This window comes from Podarcis raffonei, chromosome 7, assembly GCF_027172205.1.
Source record: "Podarcis raffonei isolate rPodRaf1 chromosome 7, rPodRaf1.pri, whole genome shotgun sequence".
Lineage (NCBI taxonomy): Eukaryota > Metazoa > Chordata > Lepidosauria > Squamata > Lacertidae > Podarcis > Podarcis raffonei.
The window spans coordinates 41252100-41266938 of record NC_070608.1 but is presented as its reverse complement, the minus strand read 5'-3'; the positions used below and the strand labels follow the sequence as shown (position 1 = coordinate 41266938).

The 14839-nt window shown below is 40.8% G+C and overlaps 1 protein-coding gene across 3 annotated transcripts in view; it reads left to right on the top strand.

The window, feature by feature from the left end:
• Positions 1-13313, top strand: part of MAPRE2 (microtubule associated protein RP/EB family member 2) — an 86725-nt gene extending 73412 nt beyond the window's left edge. For all 3 annotated transcript variants that reach the window (XM_053396220.1, XM_053396218.1, XM_053396221.1), the window contains 3 exons: positions 5927-6066; positions 6601-6759; positions 10415-13313. In XM_053396220.1, coding sequence (XP_053252195.1) covers positions 5927-6066; positions 6601-6759; positions 10415-10486 — 371 coding nt within the window. In that variant the 3' untranslated portion in view covers positions 10487-13313. The remainder of the gene's footprint in view (positions 1-5926; positions 6067-6600; positions 6760-10414) is intronic.
• Positions 13314-14839: the final 1526 nt, after the last annotated feature.

The following is a 14839-nucleotide window of genomic DNA, read 5'->3' as shown; positions in this document are numbered from 1 at the left end:
CTCTAATGTTAGGGTGCCTGTTTACCTTTCTCAAAATCAGGAATGGACTGCCAAAGGGCTCATTTCATGCTGGTGAGGAAGAATAGAAAAACCAGAATAGGTGAAGTGATGGAATAACAAAGGAAGGAAGTCTTCCACTAGTGAGCAGTTGAGATCTTTTGCAGGAGCAACCTCTCCTTCCCCCAAGTAGCCTACTAGGTAAGAAGATTGGGAAGGGAGAGAGACAGAGAAAGAGACAGGGAGACAGAGATGAAAGAGGGTGGCAGAAATTAAGGGGGGTAAAAGGGGTAGTCCTACCAACCACTGTCTGGGGCTCCTGTCCACCACTGGCATGCGGTCCCTGACGGGGGTGGGAATATTCCACATTTATGCTGTAATGATCACTAAACTTTTCTGGAGAGTTCAGTCACCTGTTGTTCAGCATATAGATCTTCCTTTGTGGAGACATTCATTTGAATGCTGTCTGCATAATTTTAAAAAAGATTGGCTGGCTCTCTTGCTTTTCAGACCTTTAATTGGGCCTGATTGTAGAAGGGTATTTGTATTCTGAATAGAAATAAATAGGAGTGATAACTACCTATAATGTACGTATTCTAGACAGTCTTGAAACTGGAACATTATTAAGCCACTCGCTCCGCATCACGACGATGTAAATGCATTGGAGTGATAGAGGGTGCCTCTGCAATTCGCACCAGCTTTTCCCTTCCCATTATTCTCCCCCACGCCATATTCCACAATGTTCAAAAGATTCCCCCACCATTGGGAGCGGCTTTTCTGGGGCACTGGACGTTCCAGTGTGAGGGAGATAGGGGAAAGGCCTGCCTTCATACTTTGTTGCACAGAAGGCTTTATGCAAGCTCTGGTCATGGAAAGGGCAAGAGTGTGGAAACAGAAGCTTGCACATTCTTATGAGTGGTGCTATGCTGGACTCCCAACTCCCAGCAGGGATGGCTTTCATTGGGCACTTAAGCTTTTAATAACACAAAGAGGAAAAACTAAAGGGGTTCCCCAGTTCTTCTGAGAGAAGGCCAGGCAAGGGCTGCGTAATAATAATAAAAAAGCCTTCTTGGCATTAATAAGGCTTTGGGTTATTGTACTCCTGTTAGTAACCACTAGAGGACATGCAAGGACAAGCAATAGTAAATAAAGCCTTCTTTTTTGACTGGGGAAGGGGAAGGGAGCTACTCCCCCTTGTCCTCTGCTCTTTCTCTCCCCAAGAGAGGGACTCTCTTTGAACCTCCACAGCTTCCCAGTCTTTCTCTTTCTCTTGGTTCCCCTTCTGCTTTTGAGCAGCTGCTAAAGGATATCTCTGCTACCAGGCAGCCTCAAACTGTTCCTGCTTTTGTGTAGCAAAACAGTCTAAACTGACACTTTGGCTTCCAGCACACCATGGCTGACCCCGTCCTTCCTTTCTGTTCTAGCTGCAAGCGTTGGCTTGCTGAGGTGAGGGGTGTGTTGGCTTAAGGAAGGGGGCAGCTTGCGAGGGAGACCACTAGTGTGGCACTCAAGTTCTTGCAGCACTCCATTGCTTTTCCCCTTAGTTAAACTAATTAGAACAGGGGTCAGCAAACATTTTCAGCAGGGGGCTGGTCCACTGTCCCTCAGACCTTGTGGGGGGCCAGACTATATTCTGAAATGAAAAAAATGAACAAATTCCTATGCCCCACAAATAACCCAGAGATGCATTTTAAATAAAAAGACACATTCTACTCATGTAAAAACACACTGATTCCTGGATCATCCGTGGGCCGGATTGAGAAGGCGATTGGGCCACATCCGGCCCCCCAAGCCTTAGGTTGCCTACCCCTGAATTAGAAGTTATGATTAATCATTTGGTAACCATGTAATTGAGTGGGTACTAGAACACCACCAGGCGGTTGTTATTGTGCTGCAGTCACTTGAACAGGCAGAAAAATACCATCCTTGCCATTATTTAGTTGTTAACAGCTTTAGAGCAACCTCCGAGAGAGGTGTGTCTGGCTCAATAGCAGTCCATTTGAGTGGGGTGGAGCCTTCTTCCTGACAGGGGTGTTGCTGCATCTTACCTGGATAGGGCGGGGCAGAACAGTGGTGAGGTTGGTGCTGCAGAAGTGCACCAACAAAGCTGATCAGGTGCTCTAGTTGGTGTGTCGTCATTCCCCCCATATGTTGGGATGGTGAGCCACCTCCACCACAGAGGCCCATCCTGGCCTGGCCCCTTTGATGCTTTCTTTTCTAAGACAGTTTTATCCTGGAGAGCCTTTGTGGAATACTGCTCTTAACTAGGGCTTGGTGGCTGCTGCAACAGCCGCTCCTCCTCCTCAAACGATTTGATCTAACCTTTCGGTTTTTTTAAAGTTAGCTTGTATTCTGTGGCTTTCTGGACTGGGAGTTATAATATGTGTTCTGTTTTAATAATTATGAGTTGAAGCGTTGCATGATTATCTTCCAAGTGGTACTGGTTGGGAATATTTACATCCCCGGGGACATCTGATAATTCTCTTGCATATATGCACAATGCACACACAATATAAGCTGATTTGGCTGTGACCTTTCGCTCAGCATGATAGCGGTGTTAGTAAAGGCAAATCCCACTTGAGTAAGGAATAAAGAGTGTCCATTTTAATCAAGGGTAACACCAGGGTTGCATGTGACAAATTATACATACTTTGAAAAACAAACCTGAGGGTGTTCCAGTTCTTTAATATTGTTATCAGCACAAGTAGTGAGGTGTTAAAACCAATCATGAAATACAAATGTTAATCTCATAGTTGCTTCTGATAGGAAATTTGCAAAGTGGTATGGCTCAGTAATAAAAGATGCATTTCAGGGCATGCTTCCCTGGCTTTTACCAAAATCTCAGTCCTTTTATTCTTACTACGGCCATTTATTTTAAAGAGATAAGGCGTGTTTGAAACACACACAGGCTATTTGTAATCGAGGCAGAAATATGTTATGGCAAAATAAGAGGGGGACCCTCAAACTTTACTTTGAAGAGCATTACTGTATGTGTATTTAACAAACTTCACTTTAGCTTCCCAATTTTCCACTGACTGGTTTCAAAAGTAAACCCCTCCCCCCAGCAACACTATAACAAGATGGAATTATTATCAGTATCTTAATATGAAACTTTTGGTGCCCCATGGAGTCTAGCATCTGTTTCTTTCTTTTTTTTCTGGAAATAGATTGCATTTTAAAAAGCAAGTTATTTCATATATGAAGTATGTTGTGTTTGTTAAAATAGAACTGTGAGACTAAATATGAGAAATACGAACTTCACCCACTTAAATGAATGAAGAATGGCAGAAAATCTCTTGTGCCTTAAGAGGGCAACTGTTCTAGCAAGTCATTGCAGGTCAGGGATAATGCAGCTTGGAAACTGTAGCATAAATAGTTCCTTAGGACTAATCTCTTGACCACCCTGATGTTGTCTTGCCTCTTACTTGGAAAGTAGAGTTGACTTGGTGACCTGTGGATGCTACTGGATAATGTTATTGCTCTCAGGATTGCCTGCACTGTTGTGAGTTCAGACAAAATGGTAAAACAAGAAATTATTTAATATACTACAAAACATTACTAAAGGTTCCCCCACCACCACAAAAGAAAGGAATTAAAGCTACAAACAGGATCTGGTTGTATGGAGTTGTATAACAAAAAATCATGATGCATATATGTGAGCACCCATAATTAAAAATGCAACATGCAACAGTACACCTCTTAGAAATGAGTGTATTATTATTATTATTATTATTATTATTATTATTATTATTATTCCCCGTCCATTTGGCTGGGTTTCCCCAGCCACTCTGGGTGGCTCAAAGCATATATCAAAACATACAAAAACATCAAACATTAAAAACGTCCTGATACAGGGCTGCCTCAGATGTCTTCTAAAAGTCAGATAGTTATTTATTTCCTTGACATATGAAGGGAGGGTGTTCCAGAGGGAGGGCGTGACTACCAAGAAGGCCCTCATCCTGTAGTTAAGCTGTTTATAAATGGTTCAAACAAATAAATCTGTTTTGGGCCACAAAATAATAAGGATTCCCTCAGTTTGCTTTGAACTGCATAGGGAATTATATGGCTCAAACTATTTCATTGTAAGAACATAAGTGATGGATCACACCAAAAGCTCCATCTAGTCCAGCATTCTGTTTCCTATAGTCGCCACCTAGACGCCTCTGGAAAACGCTCAGGCGGGGCCTGAGGGCAATAGACCCTTCCCACAGTTTCTTGCCACTGGTATAGAGTGGCAGAGTGCCTCTGAATCTTGAGCTTCCGTGTGGCCTTCCTGATTAGACTCCAGTAATGACTTTGCCTTCCAAGAGTCTAATCCTCTCTGATGGGAGCTAGTGGACATTACTGATTTCCCCTGGTTCTCATTCTGCTTTTGCACTGCCATGAACTAAGCCATGGTCTTTCTTGCTCTAGACAAACCATGAGCTGTCAGCCCAAGAAGAAACCTAGATTACAGCTCATAGTTTGTCCTGGAGCAAGACAAACCATGAGCCTGGGTTTGGATAACATGCTAAGCCCAAACCATGGCTTAGTTCAGAGCAGCACAGCAGCAGGAAGACATGGTAAAGAGGCTCCACAGTAGCAGTGTCTTCTCTGGGAGCTCATACATTCACATTAAGCCATAGTTTGTCTTACCATTATGTGCAAAACAGCTTTTGCCATTGGTTAAACTAAAGTAATACTAATTTTTAAATTAGTGTTCTACTCAAATTTTGGCAAAAGCCATGCTTAAATCAATTATTGGAAATCTCTCCAAATAAGATATATATATCTGGGCAGTCTGATCTATAAAAGGTATGAAGCCATAGGAATTCAGGCAACATGAATGAGTTCTATTTGGGATTTTTATTATTACTCTTAATAATTTGTTTTTGCAGCAAGAAAAATAGATGCTGCAGGGGGAAATCTCTTTAATCCTAATGAAAGTGAAGTAATTATGCTTTTAGGACATGTAGTAATATAATGACTGTGAGTTTTGTAATATGCTTGAAACTTGTTATATCCAGTTTATGTATCACTTTAGGGCAAAAAATAAATTGCTGCTTACGAAAAGAGTGTAGAACTGTTGGGAACATCATTTGTGATGTGAACAAAATTATAAGGAAAGACTCGTGCATCTGAATGAGTCAAAAGTTAGAAGTGGCTAATGATCTGACATACAGGTCAAAGAATATTTTGAGGAAATTGTTTTATTGACAGGTGTAATAAGGAGGTAGGTGTTTGCCACATGTGAAAAACAGACTGGTAAGAACTAACCTTGGCTACCATTTATTGTAAGTGAGAAAAGAGTTTAACCATGAGACTTGGTTCAGAAAATACAGTAAGCCAAATGCTAACACAGGTTTGGCATTTGTGCAGAAGAGCCAGTATTACTATTATCATTTAAAACCCACATAAATAGTAAATACAGGCTCATATGGGGAAATATTTTTATGAGGATGACATCTTGTGGATACTGCAGAAAACTTGCATGTGTGAACTGTGTTGAGCCCATCACAGAGATGGCCCAAATTCTTTCTTTCTTTCTTTCTTTCTTTCTTTCTTTCTTTCTTTCTTTCAAAAAGGAAATTCTAAGATTAAAGAAAAGGTTTGTGTTTAAGAGGCACCCAATGTAAATGTACCAGGAAGGTTTTTGGTTTTTTTCCTCAATTGTTTTCAATTGTGCAGCATTGTGTTGGTCTGCTGAATCATATGTACATATTCAAAACATACATGAAGGAATTACATTGTTTTCTCAATTATAAAGTTAAATAAACTGCACGTTTGATGGCTGCTAGAAAACATACCACTTTGAACAATTTGGGCAATTCTGTCGAGTACATTAAACATTTTCCATTTGAAATGGTAAACATTGAATAAAAATCAATTCTGCAGTAAAGGCCACAAGTACCATTTCCAAAACATCTTAATGTGTTTTTATTTCCCCCAGGTGCTGCCAAATCCAGTCCTGCTTCAAAACCGGGCTCTACACCGTCTCGTCCATCATCAGCAAAAAAGACACCACCAAGCAGCTCAGCATCAAAATCTGATAAAGATTTGGAGACACAAGTCATACAGCTCAGTGAACAGGTAACGTGCTTAAGTCACCAAATGGGAAGCTACCATTTGCCTGAGTCTTTTAGTGACATTTTCTAGGTTTCCAAACAAGGTGATGACAGTGTGCCTTTCCTGATAGCTTTGTGCTGCTAAATGAGTTCTAATAGCATCAAACTTGGCAAGTGCAGCAACATTGTCCAGCTCTAGCCCAGCTGTCACAGAAAAATGCCTTAATGAGAAAAGGGAAACAATATGTCTTGCTTCTTTCCTTCCTTACTCACATTTATGTCCATGTTGACCCTCTAGAAGTTCATATTTCCTTGCCTGGAATATCAGTTGTGAAAAGAAATACTTACAAGTGCATGTAGCACTAGTTTAAACACTGTATTAAATGGTTCTTGAGGGTACGGGTGATTAATTGGGAGATAGACACTTGTTTTTCAGAGTGTAAGAGAATAAATTCAATTCTATTTGTGTTTATGGTATGTAGGTATGCAGTGTCCCTAACAATTATGCAGACTGACAAATGCAGCATATCCAGTCTTAAGAACTGCTGTGTTTTTGCAGGTACATTCATTAAAACTTGCACTTGAAGGTGTGGAGAAGGAAAGGGATTTCTATTTTGGAAAGCTAAGGGAGATCGAGCTTCTCTGTCAAGAACATGGGCAGGAAAATAATGACCTTGTCCAGCGGCTAATGGAAGTTCTGTATGCTTCAGAAGAACACGTAAGTCCAAGGCAATCATTTTCATTACATGAGGAATGTAGAAGATGTGAGCCACTCATGAGTCGACTGCCGCATTTCCCTGTCCACTTTTTATGTGCCTGCCTGCCATCGCTGGGTAAGCCTTGTATGGGGCGGGGAAGTACTCACGAGTCACTAGATATACTCTGGACTTATACATGTCATCAGAGGGGTACCGTGTTCATGGAAATCGTTAACTGAGTGTGTTCATATCTGTGCAGTGCAGCAGTTTATCCATCCTTCAGCAAGCACAAGTATGTTCAAGAATAATTAGCAGTAAAGTGACCAGGAAAATACTAGAGAGGTGTCAACATCTTGTGCTACTATTACAGAGATGACTCCTTTCCAGGAACATTCTGGGTATATTCCAAACACTTTAACTGTAAGCTTCTGCTTTATACCTTAATTCCTTCAATCTGCTGTGGAAGTGGATTCATTGATTCCGATGATCCTTAAAACAGTAGCACATCTAGTTAAAGAAGACAGCTTCGTTTAGCTATGTTAAGCAAGTAAAGCAGCATTTTGCCGTATCCCTCTTTCCGTGCAGTCTACCTCCTGCTCTTAACTGCGTGTGTGACCATGTCTGGAGATGATAAGCAGATTGCATTCACAAGTCATGAAAATGTACAGGTGCAGCTTGAGACAGAGCAGTTCTCGAAGCCTCTTTTGGCTAGCGAGTATACTGTAAATGTGATTAACAGATAGATGGTTAGATGTCTAGTACAAAAAAGGGCACAGCACCCATGTGTGAAGACTTTCTATAGATTCAGCAGAGCTCTGTGTTTCTGCCTCACCCAGCAAATCTTCCTGCCTGTGTACAGGCCTCCATTTATCCTGTTGGTCTTCTGTGAGGTCCTTTCATATCCATAACAGCTTGCGTTGAGTGGAAGCTGGATGGAAGGGAAGATCTTATTGGGATAAGAGAGCTGTGCCCAGACCACCCATTTATTCTAAGAGCCTTCTGCATGTGTATTGGCAGAGGAATGGTGCATCCAGTGCCAGACTTACCGTATTTTTCGCTCTATAACACGCACCAGACCATAACACGCACGTAGTTTTTAGAGGAGGAAAACAAGAAAAAAATATTCTAAACGAAACAGTGGATGTATGATTTTTGTGGTTCATGCTGTGGCCACAGACATGTGATCTGACGGTGAGTTTGGGGTAGCCCAATGCAAAAATCCTGAGGATCCATGTGGATCCATGCTAAAGTCGCCCTAAAGTCGCAGGGGCGCTGGGGGAGTGAACGGGAAGCAAGAGAAGGAGAATGATGCTTCACACACACACACACACACACAGACACACAGAGTATCAATCCTAAAGTCGCAGGAGAGGCAGAGGCGCTGGGAGAGTGAACGGGAAGCAAGAGAAGGAGAACAATCCCTCACACACACACAGACACACAGAGTATCAATCCTAAAGTCGCAGGAGAGGCAGAGGCGCTGGGAGAGTGAACGGGAAGCAGGAGGAGGAGAACGATAGCTCAAGCACACACACACACACACACACAGCCACAGCCCCTACAGTGGCTAATCCAAAATCGGACAGCAAAAAACTGCAGGCAGGGACAGAGAGCACGGGGTTGTTTTAAAGCAGCCAACCCCGCTCTGCTTCTCTCCAGCCAACCCCGCTCTGCTTCTCTCCCTCCTCCCGACTAGGCTGGCTGAAAAGCTTTGCTGCTACTTAGCAGCTCAGTGGGGAGGAGAGAGGGACATAGAGCACGGGGTTGTTTTAAAGCAGCCAACCCCGCTCTGCTTCTCTCCCTCCTCCCCGGCTCCCCTAGCTGACAGGAGTCGCTTACACCCGCTGCGAGCCACGGACTGCTCACAACTGCAGTAGATTCCCCTGCCATGCGTAGGCATTCGCTCCATAACCCGCACAGACATTTCCCCTTACTTTCTAGGAGGAAAAAACTGTGTGTTATGGAGCGAAAATTATGGTACGTATAAGCTAAACAAGCTATAGCTTAGGGCCCCACTCTCTTGGGGGCCCTAAAAAATTTTAAAGGGAAAAAAACTGGATGTACATTTCCAAAATATAAGATAAAAAACAAATAAAATAAAACCTACATACAGCAATAGTGTTTTGTGTTGCGGGCCCCACAATGATGGGCCCCACAAATTGTTATTTGCACATTTGTTGTGTGCAAATGGCTTTAGATACCTATTAGGTCCATAAATTACCATATAGCATTTATTCAACACAAGACACAGCGACAATTTGTTGTTGACAAAGGACAGCTGGACATATAAAGGGCCCCATTACCTTCAGTAGCTTAGGGCCTCATCAAACCTAAATCCGGCTCTGTGCATCCTGTAATATTACTACTTGTGTTTTACTTGAGTTCCAGAGCAAGGTTCACCCATGTGCACCACAACCCAGGTTCTTCTTTATTGAAACCTGTGTAAAACTATCTCAGGAATAGGCAAACTTAGCCCTCCAGATGTTTTGGGACTACAACTCCCATCATCCCTAGCTAACAGGACCAGTGGTCATGGATGATGGGAATTGTAGTCCCTAAACATCTGGAGGGCCAAGTTTGCCTATGCCTGAACTATCTTTACCCTAGTGAGGGGCAGTACAGAGGTGTTCTTTAACTTTGCATATTCTTCTCCTAGTTGCAAGCATGCCAGTCTTTGAGCTAAATACCCAAATGTAAATGGTCTGAAACGCCACAAGCAGGAAGTGGATTTTTCGTTGGATAAAGTGCTTTAAATCTTTTACAAGGATATAATTTTGTCTCTGTATACAACCCTCAGTTCTCTTAAGCTTCAAAAACAAGTGCTGCCAATTTGGAAAAATGCATTCACTTAAATGAAAATGTTCCATTGTGTGTATGTGTTGGTGGTGGCAGTTGTTTAAATAGCATCTCATCCCTATTCATATTCTGCAGATGTACCACATCAATGAAAAAACATTATCAATTATTTTTTCTTTTTAAAAACACACTTCTGTTTCATCTATCGATTGGAGAAAAAGTTATTGCATAATGAATGAGCACAATCTTTGCATGCAGAAGGATCTGGTTTAATCCACAACATCTCCATCTATATGAAGTTGTTTGTTACCCCTCTGGGCTGTTCCTGTAGTGCTATTTAAAAAAAGAAGCTGATAATCTTTTTTGATGGCTATGTGATCTGGCCTTTCTCAGATAGTGCAACCAGTAGGGGGGTGCCATATAAGCAATCAGATTTGTTATTTGAGATTGCAACAAAGCCCATTCAAGGTGTGCGGCAGGTAGGATTTGAATGTTGGTGTTTTATAAAGGGCAACACATTAACTTGCATTTAATGAAATAAAGGTGTAGATCTCTTGTTCAGCCACTGTGCCTCAGCACTTTAACCTTCTCCACAGCTACATATTTGGATTTTAAAGGCTATTGAAACTTTAGAAATTATCTTCTTTCCCATACATAGTCCTGGGGTCTGCATTAAATCAATAATTGAATGGTGCTGATATTTTCTGGTTTTAATAATCCTTTGGTTCATTTAAATATACATTAATATCCACCATTTTTAGCAGACAAGGCGGGGTGATAAATCTCATTTTGGTATTTTCAGTATCTTGTTGACTTGGCTAAGGTTTCACACACACTCATTCAATGGTTGTAATTTTTCCCCCTATGTTAAACACACAGGAGAGCCACACAGATGAACATGAAGCTGAGGACCAGGTTCATGAACAGCCCCAGCAGCAGGAAGAATACTGAAAAAGCCTGGCACATTTGCTACTTTTTAATTTTGTGTGGGAACTTATCTTCTGAAGAATGGAACGTGTGTGGCCTCAGACTTGAAACCAATCACTCTCAGTCTGCCATTAACATAAATGTACCATAGTGAGTGTCAGCCAGCAGCTGCATTCTGTACCCATCCTTTGCCAACATGTGTTTGCAGAAGTCTCCTTTCAGGATATGCACCTGAGAAGGTCTCCGGGCTCTGTCCCCATTTTCTACCAATGCAACTTCAAATATTTGGCTGCTTGAGATTTGTTCAGCTTTTAAAAATATATATATATATAAAATATATATTTATTTTTTTCCTTTTGTCTTAAGTATGATACATTTGTAATTTGTTCAAAACTATTTATATGGGCATCTCTTATGACAAAAAGTACTGTTCCGTTCGATTTCTCCAATTTCGTGTTAATTTTGGCCTTTAATAGGGCATAAATTTGGTCAGACTGTGCAAAGGAGAGGAAACTATTGAAACCACACTCAAATTATACTGGTCCCCGTCTTTTATCACAACAGACAAGTGAGCAACTTTTTCCTTTTTTTTATTTTAAAAAAGCAGAACTGTAACCCTCCTGATGTTGTACACCAAAGCATGTTAGAAATCTACACAGTATATGTTTTATTTCGGAATATGCATACATGCCTGTCTAATTCTTACACTGAGAGCTCTGTGACACTTTCCTTGCTACTGTAAATGTTCTTTCCCCCCAATTCCATATTCAGTGTCTTGTTGGTTCAAGCATTCGTGAAACTTTCACCACTGTAGCTGCACCTGCAGATTTCACTTGGCTACAAACTTCCACTGTTGGAAATGGCAATTATGTGAATCAACCACTTTCCTCTTACTTGTGTGTACATGAAATTGGGGGGGAAATATTTTTTTTAATTGTAGGATTGGACATGCCAAAACATTTACCAGCACAATCGTACATGGTTTTTCCTCTGAAGTCTTTATAGTCTTCTTTGAAATGTATTGTTCATTGAGCACCTCTTTTCCATACAGATGCTAGTGCCACTTTTCAGGCTTAGCCTGGGAAGTAAAGATACATTACCCCGAGATGCAAAACAGGAATAGTTCTGTGGTCTGCAACTCCTGAAAGCATTGGCAGAATGCAGGAACAAAGTGTTAGTTTACAGAATTGTTTCATTGCCACAGGTTTTAATATTACCTTTATTTATCTTGCAGTTAGATGGTGACATTTTGTAGTAGAAAAATAGCAAACCATGTATTAAAACATTCCTTATTTCCTAAACTTAAATTGCACATTTTCTTAGTCCAGTTGTAGGTTTATTTGTTTTTATTTATTTGTGGGGGGGGTTTTCCCTTGCTACTTCATTCCTCATCCTCAGTTTGATATTTGACTGGTTATTTGGCTAGGCAAGTACAGCAACAGAAATTTAATGGAATATCAACCTGCAGGCTACAAATATTGAAGGTGTCCATGTAGCCTTTTGAACTCCAGAAGATGAGCGCCGCACCCCATAGTCGCCTTTGACTGGACTTAACCATCCAGGGTTCATTTACCTTTATCTTTACCTTTTCATTGATTCAAGCAAGAAGCTCTCGCATCTTTAAATTGCTCCTTTTTTGCAGTAAAGTGGCTCATATGTAGTCATTCAGCTCAGGCAGCATGTATAATACGGTTAAACATTCGAAGAAATGTTTGCATCTCCTTAGCTTAACCCCTTTGGCTCAACAGAGCTGTAATCAATCTCTTCATATTGGAAATGTTTACACAGCTTGGCCCCCCATCCCTTTCAACTTTATCACCATGAAAATCAATGTGCCCCCCCTTTTAACCCTACCCTTTCTTAATTGTTCAAAGTGATTTGGTTTCACTTAAAGGCTTTATACATAAAACAATAAAAGAACAGTTACTTTCAGAAGGATGTAATATGCTATCATGATGCAGAATAGGAAAAAAATGCATATTCTGTTTTACAGTGCCCACAATTGTATTATTACTTCTAGTCGTGTTGTCTCCCAAGATTCTAGTTTTGCTGTTTCCAAAATGCCCATTGTGATCAAAGGGAAGATCGGGCAGTTCCAAGTTTCCTGAACCAGCCTTTAAGCACCCAGTCATTGTCACAAATGCAGTTGTATCCGTTTCATTTTTCCTCTTGAGCAAATTTTCAGATCACTTCCTTTTGAAGTGCTTTCTGGGCTTTTCTGGGTTTCTTTGTTCCCTGAGAGTTCCCATCAAAGCCTCTTTGCCCCCTAGTCCTGTCACTTAGCTTCTATGTGTGTATGTGTGTGTGAAAGGGAGGGGGGGTGGACTGTGTCTGATTTTCTTCTGTTGTTTTTGTATAATCGACCTGTGGGGCAGTTTCACTCTGCCACTTTTTTGTTAGGAGACAGAAAGTGGCTGGCCTAGGAGGCAGGAGGATAGTCATTTATAATGTACACAAATATATATAGGAGCCTGATCTGCTCAGTTGTGCTGAGGGGAGTGAGAGACTCTGGAAAGGGAAAGAGGACAACCCCCACCGTGGTGAGTAACCCTGTTATTCCGTTATGGTTTTAATATGCATTTGTAATTACTTTTACTAAATAGCACACCATAAAGCTTTGGTTATATATTAAATGTAAACTGAAAGGAATGTAAACATATGTATTGTTAATTATAAATAGATAAGTAATGACTTAATAGATGCAAAAAGTCTTATTCAGATGTATCAATCATTTTACGTTACCCACCAATTGTCGCATGATAGAGTAGACTTTTTTTGGTCTCTGAATATGTGAATAACTTGACTTGCGTTATCTTTTTACATATTTAATAAAAAAAAGTATATGTTACAAGGTGCCTAGCTCAATAGACTTTCATGAGGCTACATGTGTTCGATTTTCTAACAGATAAACCGGTTTCATTCAGGTACTTTGAGTTGGGTTAAAGCCAAGTACCTTTAAAGTAAAAGGCTATTTAATCCATGTACATGTCTTTCTTTGCATCACATTTTGAAACAAAGCAAATGGCAATAAAAATAAATTTCTCCTGAATCTACTGTGAACATATTAAGAAACCCAGACTGAGAGATGAAATGCAGTCCAAAGCTCCACAGAAGAAGGCCCAATGCATTTCCAGAACTGCAGGTGGACATAAATGCTCACAGGAGGAAAGTGTGTTAGGACAGTCCTTAAGAGGGTAACAGCTGGGCCAAGTCTTGAACATATGGAAGCCTTGCATGTGTACTGGCCCTTCTGAGTATACAATGTGCCTCTGTAGCAGAAGAAAATCTTTAGCGCATGCTCACACTAGAGTGTTATATTTTAAACACTCATTTATTACTTAAAGCCAATACAATATATCACTGTTTTAATGACCTTCTCCAAGATGGCCTTGATTTTGGATTTTAGCCATTCACATCAACATCTGGTGAAGCTTCCAGAAAAATTCACACAAAGCAGGTCATGTGTTCTATGAAGGGCCTAATCAAGTTCAGAAGGAACTTCCTGGTTACTATCCGAAGGAGGCTTTGGGGCTTTCATCCTTTCTCTGTCCATTAATGCTAAATTAAATAAGGTGCAACAATAATTGTTCCATGTCGGGAAGTCAACCCTACGGCTCCAGTTCAATGCTGTCATTTTATTAGAACTTTTACAGGTAATTAAGAACTGGGGGGAAAGCTCAGTGCTGTTTCACTCCAAGAGGAAATACCTACTTGAAATTGTTCTCCCCATTTTAACCCCCTCCGTGGCTCCTTCCCATGATCTCTCAGTTACCAAAGGTACTTCTTGTTTCCTTACAGGTGACAGAGGAAATGAGTTTAATTTTACAGTATTAATATTATTCAAAGTAAGTGTGCTTAAGTTGGGTCCTACCAGCAGAAACAGGTCCTGCTCAGGGCCTGATCCACTGGCTGATTGAGAGGATGTATGATTCTATTGCATGCATTAAACAATATGCTCTTTATAATGCAACTTTACACATGCAATCAAGCCAGAATCATTGGAAAATAACATGAAGTTAATTTCACAATAATATATTATTCTAGTGATCGCTATTCATGAATATGTTTTGAAGCACAGCTTAAACACTAGCTGCTCCTTGCTGAGAATCTGGTACATTCCTCAAAAGGAATGGAGGAAAGTGTGAATGATTTATTTGAGACCCAGCAAGATCAGCCTGGACAGGTTGAGGTGGAGATGTAAGACTAGGGAGTTGTATTGGTGCGTTGTTACTTATTTGAAACAAAGTCCCACAAAACAGATTAAGAAAACCCACTTCAGGACTGAGCTGCATTTGAAGAGTGGAAGGTGTACCATTTGAATATATTTTGTCTAATGTCAGTGCTGCCAGCTCCTTCAGATGACCTGTTTCTTGATCA